Below are 15,254 nucleotides of genomic sequence, written 5' to 3' on the forward strand. Positions count from 1 at the left end.
ACTTACACTGTAAGAATTCCATGATTGTACTGATGGCACTTGCCCCTGTTTACAGCCCCGTTGCATACTTTCACAGCTGGTTGAGACTAGCTCTCATTTCTCTGTGAAATGAGAACAACTGGATTACTTAGTATATTCATTTGGCTCAGGCTCTAGTGGAGTCCAGTTTCCTTTCCTGCTACCCATTCTTCACTATCCTGCCACCCATTCTTGGCTAACACTTAGATGGTGTTTCGTTCAGAAGAAATCATGTTTGGTTTTTAATAGCATTTAACCCACTAGCAGGCATAGCATTTAAACAGTGCTCAAAGTATCTTTGAATGAAGTGTTCTAGCTATTGGCTTGCACTTTAGTAAGTATTATAGGAGAATTAGCATAGTTGGCTCTGGAAGGGAAAGGAGATTCTTTCCCCCTTACAACAGTGATAGTTTTTGCCAAGTAGAGTTCTGCACACTGGTTTCTGTGGAATCCCAGACAGTATATTTCAGCCAAGAATCCAATAGTGGGCTAAAATACTAGTGGTTTATATAAAAGCATTGGATGAGGACCAGTTGTTCCTGAATCCTCTTTGCATATTGGTTCCTCAGTGTGCATTATTTCATAGTTGGAGTATTTGTTTATTAAGCATATACTTTTCTGCCTTTTGCTGCCCTCATCTTCACATAAATAGAAGAGGCTGTCAAAATTTTTTGATGAAGTTATTGTATTCCTGGTTATACTTAGATTTAAGAACACTGAAGCTATTGGAACAGAAGTGACTCGTCTGGTTCGGTTGGACCCAGGAGCTGTTAGTGATGTTCCTGAAGCAATAAAGGTACTTGTGAATATTTATGCTGTCACAGGGCCCCAGTATGCCTCTTTCATTCAGATATATTGGAAGATACAGTCTTGTCTTAACACAGTGTACATTCTAGTGGAACTAGATTATAGCATTACTGTCTGATGTGTATTACCCAGACATTATTGGGTGCTATAAACTCCTAACATGTCTGACCTGCTTTTTCAGTACCTGGTTACCTGGCATACAATTGATGCTGATGCACCTGAGCTCAGCCATGTTCTGTGCTGGGCACCAACAGATCCACCAACTGGCCTTTCCTATTTTTCAAGCATGTATCCACCTCATCCTCTAACAGCTCAGTATGGGGTTAAAGTCCTGCGATCTTTTCCTCCGGTAAGCTGAGTTCCAAGAGAGCCTTAACACTCTGAGTAAAGTTAGGGCCTTAATCATTACGGCCACAGGCTTCATTTTAATACCATGGAGAGACGTGTATGTCAAATGGGCACATCACATTGCAGGATGTGAATAGATTGGGATGAAAAGTTGAAGTTGATTGTCCCACATAATACTGGCTCATGTAATCGCAACTTTTTTGTTATAAATCACACTAAGCTGAATTCTTCAGACTGCTCTTCTCAAATTGTTCCTTTTGAATCCTCTCTCAGTGGAAAGGTGTTTATTCTAAAGCAGCAGAAGGCTGGATTTTTAACACTTGTCAGACTTGTATTAGGACTGTAAAATACATTATTATTAATGATATTTTTGAAGGGAGTAACTGGACAGAAAAATACTTTGATTTGAGGAGCTGGCATATATATAGTTTAAAATAAAGAGGCAGTGGTGTTTTGTTCATCAGCTAACTGAAGGGAGCTTTTCTCTGTGCATGTCACCTGTCTCTCTTTCCGACTACTAAAATTATAACAATAACAACCCTGCCATCTTTTCTTTTTCAGGATGCCATTTTATTCTACATTCCACAGATTGTGCAGGCACTTCGGTATGACAAGGTGAGGATATGAAACAGCTGCATATGAACAAAACATATTTTTTTAAAGCAACTTTTAGACTTAGAACTGCAAATCAGACAAAACTTAAGCTTAAATTAATGCTGCTTATTATTGTCCTATATCTAATACTTAGAAGAAGAATTAGCGTCTTTAGAGACTGCCTTGCTTTGGATGCACCTCTTTTATGAACAGGTAAACTTGAGAAACGAGAGGCTTGTAGCTGATCTGTCAGGAAAGAGATTTTGTTATGGGAAACCCCAGTTGAGGACTCTATATGAATAAAGCTTTTGAGGGTCTGCATGAGACAAGCAGTAATGAAATTAGATCACTATCCTTAATCATTTTGCTGTGGAGTTAACCAGAGAAGACATCTAGGGGTGTCTTATGCTCCATCATGTATGTGAAATCGGATCTTAGCTTCATCTTGCAGAAGGCAGAAGTAAAGCTTGACGACCAAATTCAGGGTTCATTGTTACCTGCCCACAAGGTATATGAACTCTGGTCAATGTGTTATTTTCAGGTGAAGACATCCCCAGCCAGTAGCATAGGTGACCGTATTTAGTCATCCTTTTAGAACTTTGCATAGATAAGTATCCTCTGCAATGCAGAGTATGGACATCAAACATACCGTCTGTTAATATCAGTCAAACATATAAACCTCTACAGACTACAGAAGTAGCTGCAAGTAGAGGAAAGGGAATGCAACTTCTGGAATGAGTAGGATTGTCTTGTACACTTCAGCTTCTTCTGTGAGTTTGTTCTTACTTTCTGGAATTTCTGTGGAACTGTGCCAGCACGTACAGTTCTTGCCACTAAAATGCGCAGTCCATCTGACACTGTCTAGATTTCTGGTATGACAGGAGCATTTAGGGATGCCAAGCAAGATCAGTGTGCCTCTTGCACTGTGCGTTGTACACATACATGGAGATGCCCTAAACTCAAAGAGATTTGAAATCCAAATAGAACAGATAGAAAATGGCACAGAGGTGCCAATTCTAAGATTGCTTAGAATAATGGAGTAGGTCAGTAATAAAGCTGAAAACCATTTAGGTCAATTCTCTACCTGTTAAAATACACTGACATTCTTCAAAGGTCTTTTCAGCAATGTGAATGAGAGTCAGAGGTCTTCTTTACATCCATTAATATTTTTGAGTTTGAAGAATGGCTGTTAGAAGCAGTAGTATCGAGTCTGCTGGAGTTGTAATGATCTTTGATCCTTACTGGACTGGATATGGTTGCAGATGGGTTACGTTAGAGAATACATCCTGTGGGCAGCTGCCAAATCCCAGCTCTTGGCTCACCAATTCATCTGGAACATGAAAACTAATATCTACCTGGATGAAGAAGGACACCAAAAAGATCGTGAGTGCTTTAAAATGTAATCTAGCTTGATTCCTTTCCTTGTCTCAGTTCAGACTAAATCTCCTTCCTGCTTCTCTCTTGGCAGGAGGAATCCTTTTAGCTAGGAACTTCTCTTTCATTTGTAGAGGTAGGGCCCATTCTGTAAAAAGGTTCTGCCTGACAGAATGCAACGGAAGAGATGTGGCAATGTTTGCATCAGTACCTTTTATTGAATACTATCTGAAGGTGGCTATTTCCATCATCCATATAATTTAGCTTTCTGAAATAAGCTTCGCAAACAAATGCTTCATTTTTCACATGCAGCTGATATTGGGGAACTTCTGGAGCAGCTGGTAGAGGAGATAACTGGCTCATTATCTGGCCCAGCCAAGGAGTTCTACCAACGGGAATTTGATTTCTTTAATAAAATCACCAATGTTTCGGCCATCATCAAGTAAGTATCGTACTTCAGAAATCGCACTGTTTTGGGGCTCACTGTTCTGTTAGTTACCAGCATCCTGATTAAAAGGCTAAGTTGCTTTTAGGGATGTTGGGATAGTGTTTTCAGGAAAAAATAATTAATTACTTATAAGAAATGGATTTTTTTTTTTCTTAAATGGAACTTAAGAGTTGTAGTAAGATACAAACGCTTATTTTAGTTTGACTGATGCCTGCCCTGATCTCAGTTCTAGTGTTTTGAGCTAGCAGTCTGAAGCAGCTATAACTTTACTCTGGAAGTAGATGATCATGCACTTGAACTTTAGGTTTTAATATGAATTTATCAAATACATTGTGGTTGGTAATAGTGGCATGAGGTTCCATAGAAAAGCGCACTGATACAAGAATGGAATTGGTGAAGCAATCAGTCCTCTTGTCCTAGCTGAGATCCCATCGGTCTAGTTGCGACCTGCATCATTAGTTTAGCTTTTTGGATATGCTACCAATGTTCTCCGGAAAAGTAAGTAGAGCTTGGTTCAGGCAGAAAAAACAGCACCTCTCTGTTTAGGTCTACCAGATCGACTGCCAGGTTTTTTGCGTGTTGTAACTTGTTATCAATATTTTCTGTGAAGTTTAAAAATAAACAAACCAAAAACATGCCAGAAAGACTCAAGCATAGGTAGATGGTTTGCCTTCCACTAAAACTCCATGAAATTGTCTTTTCCTCTTTGCAAAGAGATTTTATTGTGCAGTGTAATACAAAGATGACTGTTATTATTGCATGTGTAAGTCATCTTCTTTCATTCATAAATTGTGGTTATGGAGAAAGATTTGGTGTCATAAACATTGGATTGTTGATCTCTTAAAACTGAAAGTCCTGCTCAGAGAGAGATTCTCTCTGTTGACTGTAAAGACTGCAGTTAAGATACGTAACTTAACTTGTATAAAGCTTGCCAGTGGATGGCAGCAGCTCAGCACACAAGCTCTAAATTTGTAAGTGTGGTTTCATTGCATATTTTTAAAACATTCTCTGGTGTATGAAAACATTTGAAAGTCATATAAAATGTATTTCCTGGAATGTACCTCCTTTAAAATGGAGCTTTGCGAGCCACCAGTATAAGGGCATCAAGCTAAAGGACACTTCATCACAGAAACAGTCAAATATTAGGTGCCTTCTATCATAGAATCATAGAATCACATAATAGTTTGAGTTGGAAGGGACCTTTGAAGGTCATCTAGTCCATGTGCAATGAGCAGGGACATCATTCTGTGTGTACGTTAAGGTGTTTTCAACAGTGGGATGAGTTAAAAGGGGCGGCTAGGATCTGAATATGTTGATACTAGAATGAAATCAATCCACTGTTTGTTAGTATGAAATCATAATTAAGCAACTGATAATAATTGTGCTTTTCAACCATTGCATTTTGCACCCCAGCCTTAAAATGAATCTGGGTTTTGTGCATCTCCAGTGTAAAGACAACATAGAGGAGATGCTGTTTGCTTTGTAGATGGCATAAATGAATAGATGTATCATCTGTGATGATGTCATTATCTTAGGTGTTACATTGCTGCTTCAGTAATCTGCTCTACTGCTTAAAACTAGAGCATAAGTAATGCCTTTCATTTGCATGCTGCTGCACCAGGTGAGCATGCAATTGCGTGACTGATTTCAATAGATGGTTAACACAAGTGCCTGTGCAAATTGGGTAATTGTACGTACTAATCGTTAACCATGTTACCAATTATCCAGTTGACACCTGCAGTCATGCTAAGTATGTGAACAAATTAGGCATGTAATTGCATAGGCATTTTGCTGGCTTGTCCTTCTCCATTTAGCAATGTTCTTATTCTAGAATAAGTTCCACAAGGGAAAACTATATTGGTATCATTATAGCGGTGCGTACAGAGGTATAATTATGCTCAAATTTCTGTATAAGAAGAGCCTTCATATATTTCATTCACATCTCTTATGCTGTTTGGATCTGTCAATAACCTGTATGTCAGATCAATGTTAAGTTTGCAAAGCAAAGACTATAACCTTTATTAAGATAGAAAATGTTCTGGTTAGGTATTGAGACTGTAAGTTCTGTAGAAGTGGTCCAATACGAGATCTTTGTAGTTACAGGAAGAAACATTTTTAGTGACTTTCTATACATTTTAAACAAATTTGAGGCTAGTACGTAGAATAATATATACTATGCAGATAAATAAAATATCATTCATCTTTCTAGGCCATTCCCTAAAGGAGATGAAAGAAAAAAAGCCTGTTTGAGTGCTCTATCTGAGGTGAAGGTGCAGCCTGGTAAGAAGTGATTCAGTCATATAATACAGCGGGCTTTTTGCATTCAACTTGAATACTGTGTTTTCTGCAAGCAAATCTTGAAATCTTTGCAAGTGGCAGCTCTCAGCTTTGGTGCTGGTGGCTGTTCTGTTACAGTTGGGTTGTTTCTCTTTTGAAACAATTCAGGTATTTTTACCCACCCAATAATTTCTATATGGTTTATCAAAACTTGCCCAAGAGCAAGTTAGATAGTGCACATCATGGATAAAAGTAGAAACATATGCCTGAAGAAGGAACAGAAGTTCTTTTTCTTTGGACCACTTTCTTTTCTAAAAAGATGGGACACTTTTGAGATGTTATGTTTTCTCAAGAAGGAAGTATGTCCAGTTCCTTTCATTCTTGTTTTTCTCCCATCAGGCATTCCCTTGAAACACCATTGTCTGAAGGTCCTTTCAAATCTTCAACATATGTTTTCCCAATCTGAATCTTCTTCTTAAAATTGAGTTTGGCGAAAGATTTTCCTGATCCCAGTTGTCCTGCCATGTGTTGGTTGCTAAGGGCCCTCCCTAGTGCACTGGGACTTGCTGCCACGTCTTATTAGGGACTATTGTAAGAGAAGTCCTATCTGTACATTTCTGTGGTACAGATTCTGCAGTATTAATTTAGAACTGTATTCTATTAGTTTCTGGCAACCCCTCACTAATGGAAAAAGATACTGCATCCTTCGTAGCTCACAGGCGGTAATCACCAGCCTATGTACTGAATTTATAGACACGAACATCAGTTACTCTGCAACTTTCATTGTCACACTAGCCAATGGATTTGTTCTCAGCTGTCTCTTCCATTTTGCAGGCTGTTACTTGCCCAGCAATCCTGAAGCTATTGTTCTGGACATTGATTACAAATCAGGAACTCCTATGCAGAGGTAACATGCTCTTGTTGTTTTCTCCCATTAAGTTAATCATGTCATTTAGGTATTTTTTTGGAAATTCTTGTTCGACTAACTTGCACTCATCATCATCTTTGTTTTTATTACAATTTAGTGCAGCAAAAGCACCCTACCTGGCCAAATTTAAAGTGAAACGGTGTGGAGTTAGTGAGCTTGAAAAAGAAGGTTAGTAACTGGGTCTTAATCATTGACACGACTAATTAAGGGTCAGCAATTCCTTTAAAATTGCCTGCTTTTAGTGACCTGTACTGCTGCAGTAAAATGATTTCTGTGTTGAACATTGAATCTGCAATGGTTTGTCTCAGAAATGAAAATGGATCAAAGGAAGAGAGAAGAAAATTCTGAAAACTTGCAAAAAATGGATTTAAATCCCAGGAAACAAGCCACATCGGTATCTTGACGAAACATTAACAGTTACTTTAGACTAACATATAAATGGATTGCCTTTCTGTGGTTTTTAGACTGTAGCAAACTCCCAAGTTTTGGCAGTTTTTTCTTGTAGTGAATTTTGTGGGATACTCTAGCTGACTAGCTTAATGCAATTCAGGCATTTATCAGGTAAATCATAAACACTATTTTGATGTATATGTTCCAATTCCAATAGACAAAGGGAACTACCTTACAGCATTCACCTTGCAAGGCAGAAATACCTGTAGTGCACGTGCAGTGAAATGTTGTGTTTTTGAGTCCAGAGGGCTTGTCATGACAGAAAGTTACTAACTAAAGTCCATGTCTGGGTTTTGCTTTGTACTCTTCTTGCAGGTCTGCGTTGTCGTTCCGATTCCATAGATGAAAGTGCAGAAGAAGGCGTGGACAGTAAGAAAATCTGTTGGCAGGCAGCTATCTTTAAAGTGGGCGATGACTGCAGACAGGTACAAAGCTGTCAGGCTTTGCAGCTGTAGAAGACTGATTTGTAGGTGACAATATGTAAGAAGAAAATAATTTTAGTATAGTAATATTTTTCTTTGGAATTTTGAGACTCCGCTAGTTATGGACTGGGCGGGGAGAACTGTGTTGTACCACTAGAGAAATTTCAGTTTGGAAACAAAGGCCATTTTTGCAAGACAGTTAACCATGACTTAAAATTCTTTTTCAGAGTTATTTTTTCAGTTGAACTATTAGTAACATAGCAGTAGTTTCCAAGGTGTTATTCTTGTGCATTGAAACTTGATTGGTTTTGATTAAGAGGGAATGCTAGCTATTATCCCTGGAGTTATTAGTAGCCCTCTTTATCAAAGAGTGATGGAAAAGTTTGTCCTTCACAGGTCAGCACTTAAATCTTCAGTGTTGCTTGCTACCCACTTAAACAGCATTTATCTTTTCCTTTTTTGATTTCCCCCAGAGCCACAGTGCATGCACAAGCACACATCTGCAGACCTGCTGCGGTAACTTAATGTTCACTTCAGAGTTCTTCAGAGCATTTTTGAAATCTAACTTATGATCTGTAACCCCTGTAATGCTTGTGCAATTTTTTTCTTGTGTAACAGGACATGTTAGCTTTACAAATCATCGATCTCTTCAAGAACATATTTCAGCTGGTAGGCCTGGATCTTTTTGTGTTTCCATACAGAGTGGTGGCCACAGCTCCTGGGGTAAGTGGGCAATTAACTGTACTGCTGTAGAAAATAGTTCCTAATTAAAAAAGACTTTCTCTTCCAGCACACATGAAAATTCCATACTGTAAGGAAATACTGCCCACATCACTTATGCCAAATATTTGGAGTACCAGCAACAAAAAGAGTCTTTCCTCTCCTGCTTCCTGCTTTCCTAAAGCTTTTGGCTCTGAAATTTTGCTGCCTGTGGCTATTCATGTTTGTTGTTTCATATTTAGGACTATGTTTTGCAAGTCAGTGGGCTGTCACAGAGCTTGTCTTATGTTGCATGTGAATCGTAAAAAACTAGATACTTTTTTTTTTATGAATAAACTAGAAATTCTGTATTCAGTGATCTATAGGCTTCCCCACATTTCCCAGGGGACCTGTATGACTGCCAAGAGCCATGACAAAATATATGCTGGGAGCGTGCTTTACAGACCTGTTTCTCTTCTTCCCCTTCAGTGCGGTGTTATTGAATGCATTCCTGACTGCACATCCCGTGACCAGCTGGGCAGGCAGACAGACTTTGGGATGTATGATTACTTTACAAGGCAATATGGAGATGAGTCTACCCTTGCGTTCCAGAAGGTAAAATACCAGTTGGCAAGCACAGCAAAATCGCAACTGAGAAACATTCTAGCTATAAGAAATAATGACAAATAATTGGATAATGACTACCATAATACTGTATCTGGTTTTGGATGCTGATGATCCATTTTTAGCTATGAGTGAGTTAGCTAAAGAAGTTATTGCAGCTGTAGATGTATGGAGAATATCATTGAACGTTGCTTCAAACTAATCATGAATGGAAAAAAATAAAAAAAATTTGTTCAGCTGTATCAGCTCCTGGGATGGGGAATTATTAAATTATGTGTGTTCTTCTGATTTGTTTTAACTTCTTGTTTGTGCAGGCTCGCTATAATTTCATCCGCAGTATGGCTGCGTATAGTCTTCTCCTGTTTCTGCTCCAGATTAAAGACAGGCATAATGGCAACATCATGCTGGACAAAAAGGGACACATCATTCATATTGGTCAGTCATATCCCCATTTGAATTTCAGTAGTTACCTTTTTCTTCTGCTGTAAAGTATTGCTCATAGAAGACAGTAAGCCATTTCCCTTTTGAGATCAATCTATATACTGATTTCACAGTGTGTAAATATACATGGGATTTTTTCATGCCTGTTTAGTGTTGTATGTATATTTGTGTTAGCTGCTTCTGTGTAAATTCAGCTTTGCAAAGTTTTACCAGCTTCAGGAAACACATATATGTATGGATTATGCATGTATATGTACTTATGCATACATACATGTATGTGTGTGTATATATGTATAAATATACAAATGTATCTTTGGGTTCCTTTCATCACGGTACGGGCATGAATTAAATTTGACAAGTAAATTTATATAATTGTGTGAGGCTGCAACCTCTGCTTTAGCTTTGTTTTTCTGGAACTGCACAGGTGGTTCAGCAAGGAGTTTATTTCATGTCATCATTCTTAAATCTATTCTGATGTCATGGTGATGATTCTTTTGTTGGTGTTCTTACTCTTCACCATAGCTTTTTCCCAGTTGGAGTTGAAATGTTGGTAGAAAATGTAGGTATTAATACGTGAAATCCACCTCTCCTTTCTTCTGTCAGCTTTGACAGCGCACAATTAACCAACAAAGTTTATGAGGCAGCTTATCTTTCGTGCACAGATTTTGGATTCATGTTTGAAAGCTCACCTGGTGGAAATCTGGGCTGGGAGCCTGACATTAAGCTGACTGATGAGATGGTGATGATAATGGGAGGAAAAATGGAGGCAACTCCATTCAAATGGTTTATGGAGATGTGTGTCAGAGGCTATCTGGCAGTCAGGTAAGGTGTTCTTAACTGCTCAAAAGTGGAAGTGTTTGCATGCCTAAAACCAGATGAGAAGATAAATAATAATAAACGTTTGTCTGCAGGGGGTCTGAGCCTGTCGGACTGTCCTGGTACATCTTGCAAACTTTGAAACAGCTTCATAATCCTGCAATTTTACAGCTGACCTTTGTGGGATTTTTCTGTTACTACGATACATTTGAAAATTTTATGTATTATATTCAATTTATAAATGCGATGTTACGTATGTTTTCTAACATGATTTAGTGTGCTGTTACAACTTTGCAGTAAGAAACTACAGGAGAATCAAAATCTTTCTTGTTTCCCCAATAGGACAGTCATATTAATCACCATTTCAGATAGAGTTAATTAGGTAGGAGATGTGAAAATTTTCTGTTGTAAAATATGCAGGGGTTTTGGTAGCTCAGCTCTTCAGCTGTGATTGCCAGCCAGCCACTGTAAAGATTTGCAACTTTACTTTGCTCCATACCAAGCAAACAGGGTTTGCTTTAACATGCAGGAGCAGTACTAAATCTATATGAAGAGGATGTTGCATGTGGGTAGGAGGAGGACAGTACAATAGAGTCTAGATAAAAGCTCATTCTATCATGAGTATAAAGTATTATTGACGTTATCTTACAGAATCAAAGTTTCTTCAGCTAGTAGCTCCAAAAGGGCTGTCTTGGAGTCAAGATTAATTTGGTCCCTTGAAGGGGGAGCAGTCTGGAGAAAGTTTTGTGTCAAGGCAAAAATGTCACCCAAGTAGTAGAGTAATAGCTTGGTAGTGAATAAATGTTCTGAGTGGGAGAAGGGAAGCTGAGCTGATGCAGCAAAGAATTACATAAAGTAATTAGGAATTAGAAGATAATCTGTTACTGTGGTATTGCCGGTTCCAGCCTTTTGTACTGTTTTGGTGCACTGATTCACCTTTCTGATGCCAAAGAAGTGCTGTTTACTGAAGTGTTGCTTTGTATAATCCTCCCTGAGACTGTTCATATTACAACATTCTGAATATCTGGTAGCCCAACACAAAGAAGTTAAATTTAATTAAAGTGACAGATTGCAAGCAATGGTGTAGCTCCACCAGCAAATGTAAGAGGATTGCACGTGTTGATTTAATTACAGAAAAAAGGTGTGATCCAGCTCGTTGAACTCCTCAGTTTGCCTGCTTTACCTGCTAAGGCTGCAGAAGTTTGAGTGCTGTAACCTTTTTGTCCTCTTTTTCTCTAGGCCTTACATGGATGCTGTCGTCTCACTGGTTACATTAATGTTGGATACAGGGCTGCCCTGTTTCCGAGGGCAGACAATCAAGCTGCTGAAGTAAGTCAGCATAAGTATGAACTGGAAAACATACATATGTTCTTCACAGAATGTATAATGTCACAACTTGTGCAGTGAGCATAGATGTCATGCTACTCACATATCTTAACTGTCTTAAGATTGTAAAAATGGTAACTTTTCTTTATAGAATTTCTCAGAAAGCAGGAATTCCAGAGGCCCTTTAATAGCATTAAGTTCAAGCAGTTCAATGACAGCCTAGGCAAATACAAATTCTAATGTGACACTTGAAAGAGCCCTTCAGGCTTATCCCTCCAGAGTTAGCTCAGCATTTCCTGCATATAGCTTCCTACAGTTTCCTAAAGATAAACACAGATTCATGTAGTATGTTGGGCTGGAGCTCAAGGGCACCACTAGGTACAAAAAGATATTTTAAAAGCAGCAGCTGCCTATAAAGAGGGATCTGCCGTTCCTAGAGTTACCACTAGACTGATGAAAACTTCATAGCCTCTGTCTCTGCTGTAAGACTCATGGCAAGTGCTTATTAAAACATTACATAGTTGTACGAGGTAGTCTCACAAGAAGTAGGTACTTTGCAGCAAGTGAAATCAACACCTGGCTGAGCTTGTGCGAAATTTGTATCGTGCTCAAAGGAAACCTCACTCTTGCTTTTTGTGATTTTCTGCATATAGACACAGGTTCAGCCCCAACATGACTGAACGGGAGGCTGCAACTTTCATCATCAAGGTCATCCAGAATTGTTTCCTCAGCAACAGGTTTGGCATCTATGCATGTCTTCTCCCTGTGGCTAAAGGAAGCTCACCAAGCTTTGAGCGGAGCTAAAAAATCGAGTTTTATCAGTCAGATACCAAACGGTCTTGAGTTTTGTTGATATTTAGATAATGCAGGATAGCAGCTTTGCTTCTGAACGTGCTGCATCTCCTCCCTTTTACACTGGGAAGGAAGGCTTAAGCCCAGGCTGGTCAAATAGCAAGGCTGGCTAGTCTAAAGAATTGCCTCTGATTTCTGTCAGATTGAATCTTTGGCCCAAAAAGTTAAGCATTTTGGCTCCTATTTTAGAGCATGGCCATCTGTACTATTAGGGTTATATGTCTAGTTGTGATCCTATCCTATATAAAAGGAGATATCACCTCTACGAATAAAGGGATAAATGGTAAAGAATGGTACTGAATGGCAACAGGAACAGCACGTCTTCTGGTCAGGATGAAGAGAGATTGATCTTGAAGCTTGTTCCCTTTTATTTTGTAATAAAAGGAAGAGAAAGTTTCTTAAAAAACAATATGCATGATCCATTGGTCTGAGTAAGAATGAAGCTGAAACAGGACTAAAGTGACTTTTCAGAATTTTTTTTATAATTGCTTGTAGGCATTAAGTTGCCTGAGTATCCTCCTGAAATTCAAAGCTGCTATTCTGTGCCAAAGTGTATTTGACTCTTCTCTAGAAATGAGTTCTAATCTTTCTACTATTTTTTTCTTCATGACTTGATATGACATTAACATATTAATCATTTTGCTTAGACCATATGTTACTTACTGTATAATATTGGCTAGGGAGAATGCCTCAAGTAGAGAACACTGGCAATGTGGTTTTTGAATGTCTTTGTAGCTGGGACATGTTTATTTGTCATCTGCTGTTCAGTATACTGAATGGAATAATCCATTCTATCCAATAATTAGCGATTTAAAAATCAACTTAATCACCAGCTAGCCAATCAACTGTAAGTTTTTTTCCTTTCAAGTATACAAATAGTTTGTTATCTTGTGCAAAACTTCTGAAAGGAAATTACATGTAAAATGTAATTTTATTGCGTTTACTACTTTAATACATAAACATCCTAAGAGCACGTTTTATTATCATCCCAGATAATACAGACTTCGTGGGATATATTGGAGACTCTAATACAGTCTCCTGTGTAGTTCCATATGGGGTCAGCTTCAGACCAGTAAGGCTCACTGGCTCACATATAGCCCTGCTAGAACGGAATTGGATTTCCTAATGCCTGCTGGTTTGGCTCAGAATCTTAGGTTAATATTGGGGGTTACAAAGGCAGTCACACTTCTGTGTGAATGCCCAGAGCCAGCTTAGTTCAGACAAGCTTGAGCTTCTCTACCTGTGGCATGGTTAGTCTGTGACCTGAATAAGCTCTGCCCATGGATAATTGAGTTACCTGTAACAAGGCTTAGATGTGTTTGTTCAGTCGCTCATGAGAGATGCTGCTATTAATGCTGTTATTTCCCTTGCACTTTTATTTTTATTATTAGCATTCTCCTTAATTAAGATTATTTTTTTTCCATGTAATCCTGTTTCCATGCAGCCCTGATGATCTTGCTTTGTTCATTATGCATGTAGTTCTCCTAAAAGAAACTGCCAATGCAAAGTGAAGTGCCTCTGGCTTACCCAAGCACAGGATCCAGGCTGCTGTTGCTGTTGCCACACTGAGAAGCATGGAAATACTTTTTTTTACCGAGTTTAAACAAAAGCAGGATGTTTTGTGCTGTTCATAACAGTAACTGGGCCTTCACAATGCCTTCAAAGCCTGTAGGGCTAGTTTTGATTAGCAGCTAATTTCCTTCACCCATGTTTTGTTTCTGTGGGATCTTGATGTTTGTTTCTGTGACAACGAGTGCAGTGTTTTTTTAAACTTTTCCTTACCTCTGGTTTTGCTTTTCTTCTCTAGGAGTAGGACATACGACATGATCCAGTACTACCAGAATGATATCCCATACTGAGAGATACAGTGCCGAAGTGAAACGTGCAACCTTGTGCCCTCACTCCAAACTTGTAATAAATAGGAGATGCTCGCTATCTTCCATCTTTTGTGTATGTGCGTGTACATGTGGGTACATGTTTCCTGGACACTGCAACAATCAGTCTGATTCATTCCTTTCTCTTTACCAGGTTATCTATATTTCTGTTTTTCCCTGGATTTTTGGAGTTGGGCTGCAATCACAATAAAAACTGTACTACCGTTATGAATGTGTGAGGGGGGTAAAGCTTGTGTAATTTTTCATGCAATGCAAGGATTTTACAATGCATTTAAAAAGTAAAAAAAAAAAGCATACCCTTTCCTGCACAATCCCACAAAATGCCATGGAAGGGAAGGGTACGGATTTCTCTTTGGAAGCAGAAATGTTAACTTGTTCTAGTTTTACTGTAGAAAAAGCCTGATAATCATCCAAGGTGATGATGTCTGTGTAGCTGTGTTCATACTTTGCACTGTACATGGTCCCTGGTCAGTATTTCATATGCACATGAAGAATGTATTTTTTCCTTTTGTGTGTTTTAAAAGAGAGACTTTACTGAAGATATATTTAATCTATAAAATGTAATAAAAGACCTTAGACTTTGTGTCTGGTTGCAAATCTTTTGCCAGGGGCTGTTTTAGTTGATACACTACATCATGCTGCACATTTGTGTCCTATTCATTAAATTGTGACCTTTCTTTCTACTGGAGAAGTCGGATTTCTTCTCCGGCTTTTTGTCCATTGTTTATTCATAACAGAAAAGTTTTGTGCTGAGGAGCTGAAACATGGGACCAAGGTGAAGCTTCCCCTGCGCTGCTTATGAAGTAGCCCCGCGCCGGGCTGGGACACGAGGCTAGAGCCTCGCTAAATCTGGACAGTCCCACCGTGAGGGGATTTTCTCCCCAGCGCTGCGGTCCCTGCGGGGGGGGCGCTGCCAGCGGCCGGACCGCTTCCCG

General features: G+C 38.9%; 1 protein-coding gene across 1 annotated transcript in view; it reads left to right on the plus strand.

Moving 5' to 3' along the window:
- The window catches only part of PI4KA (phosphatidylinositol 4-kinase, catalytic, alpha), a 59,854-nt gene extending 44,938 nt beyond the window's left edge, over positions 1–14,916 (plus strand). The window contains exons 39-54 of the mRNA XM_010295371.1: positions 724–814; positions 1,007–1,174; positions 1,735–1,788; positions 3,030–3,150; positions 3,454–3,583; positions 5,799–5,869; positions 6,701–6,773; positions 6,892–6,962; positions 7,560–7,669; positions 8,285–8,389; positions 8,855–8,980; positions 9,304–9,424; positions 10,093–10,252; positions 11,486–11,575; positions 12,226–12,309; positions 14,232–14,916. Of these exons, the coding sequence (XP_010293673.1) occupies positions 724–814; positions 1,007–1,174; positions 1,735–1,788; positions 3,030–3,150; positions 3,454–3,583; positions 5,799–5,869; positions 6,701–6,773; positions 6,892–6,962; positions 7,560–7,669; positions 8,285–8,389; positions 8,855–8,980; positions 9,304–9,424; positions 10,093–10,252; positions 11,486–11,575; positions 12,226–12,309; positions 14,232–14,283 (1,627 nt within the window). The 3' untranslated portion in view covers positions 14,284–14,916. The remainder of the gene's footprint in view (positions 1–723; positions 815–1,006; positions 1,175–1,734; positions 1,789–3,029; positions 3,151–3,453; positions 3,584–5,798; positions 5,870–6,700; positions 6,774–6,891; positions 6,963–7,559; positions 7,670–8,284; positions 8,390–8,854; positions 8,981–9,303; positions 9,425–10,092; positions 10,253–11,485; positions 11,576–12,225; positions 12,310–14,231) is intronic.
- The last annotated feature ends 338 nt before the right edge of the window (positions 14,917–15,254 follow it).

The sequence above is a fragment of the Phaethon lepturus genome, unplaced genomic scaffold (assembly GCF_000687285.1).
Source record: "Phaethon lepturus isolate BGI_N335 unplaced genomic scaffold, ASM68728v1 scaffold27259, whole genome shotgun sequence".
Taxonomy (NCBI): Eukaryota; Metazoa; Chordata; class Aves; order Phaethontiformes; family Phaethontidae; genus Phaethon; species Phaethon lepturus.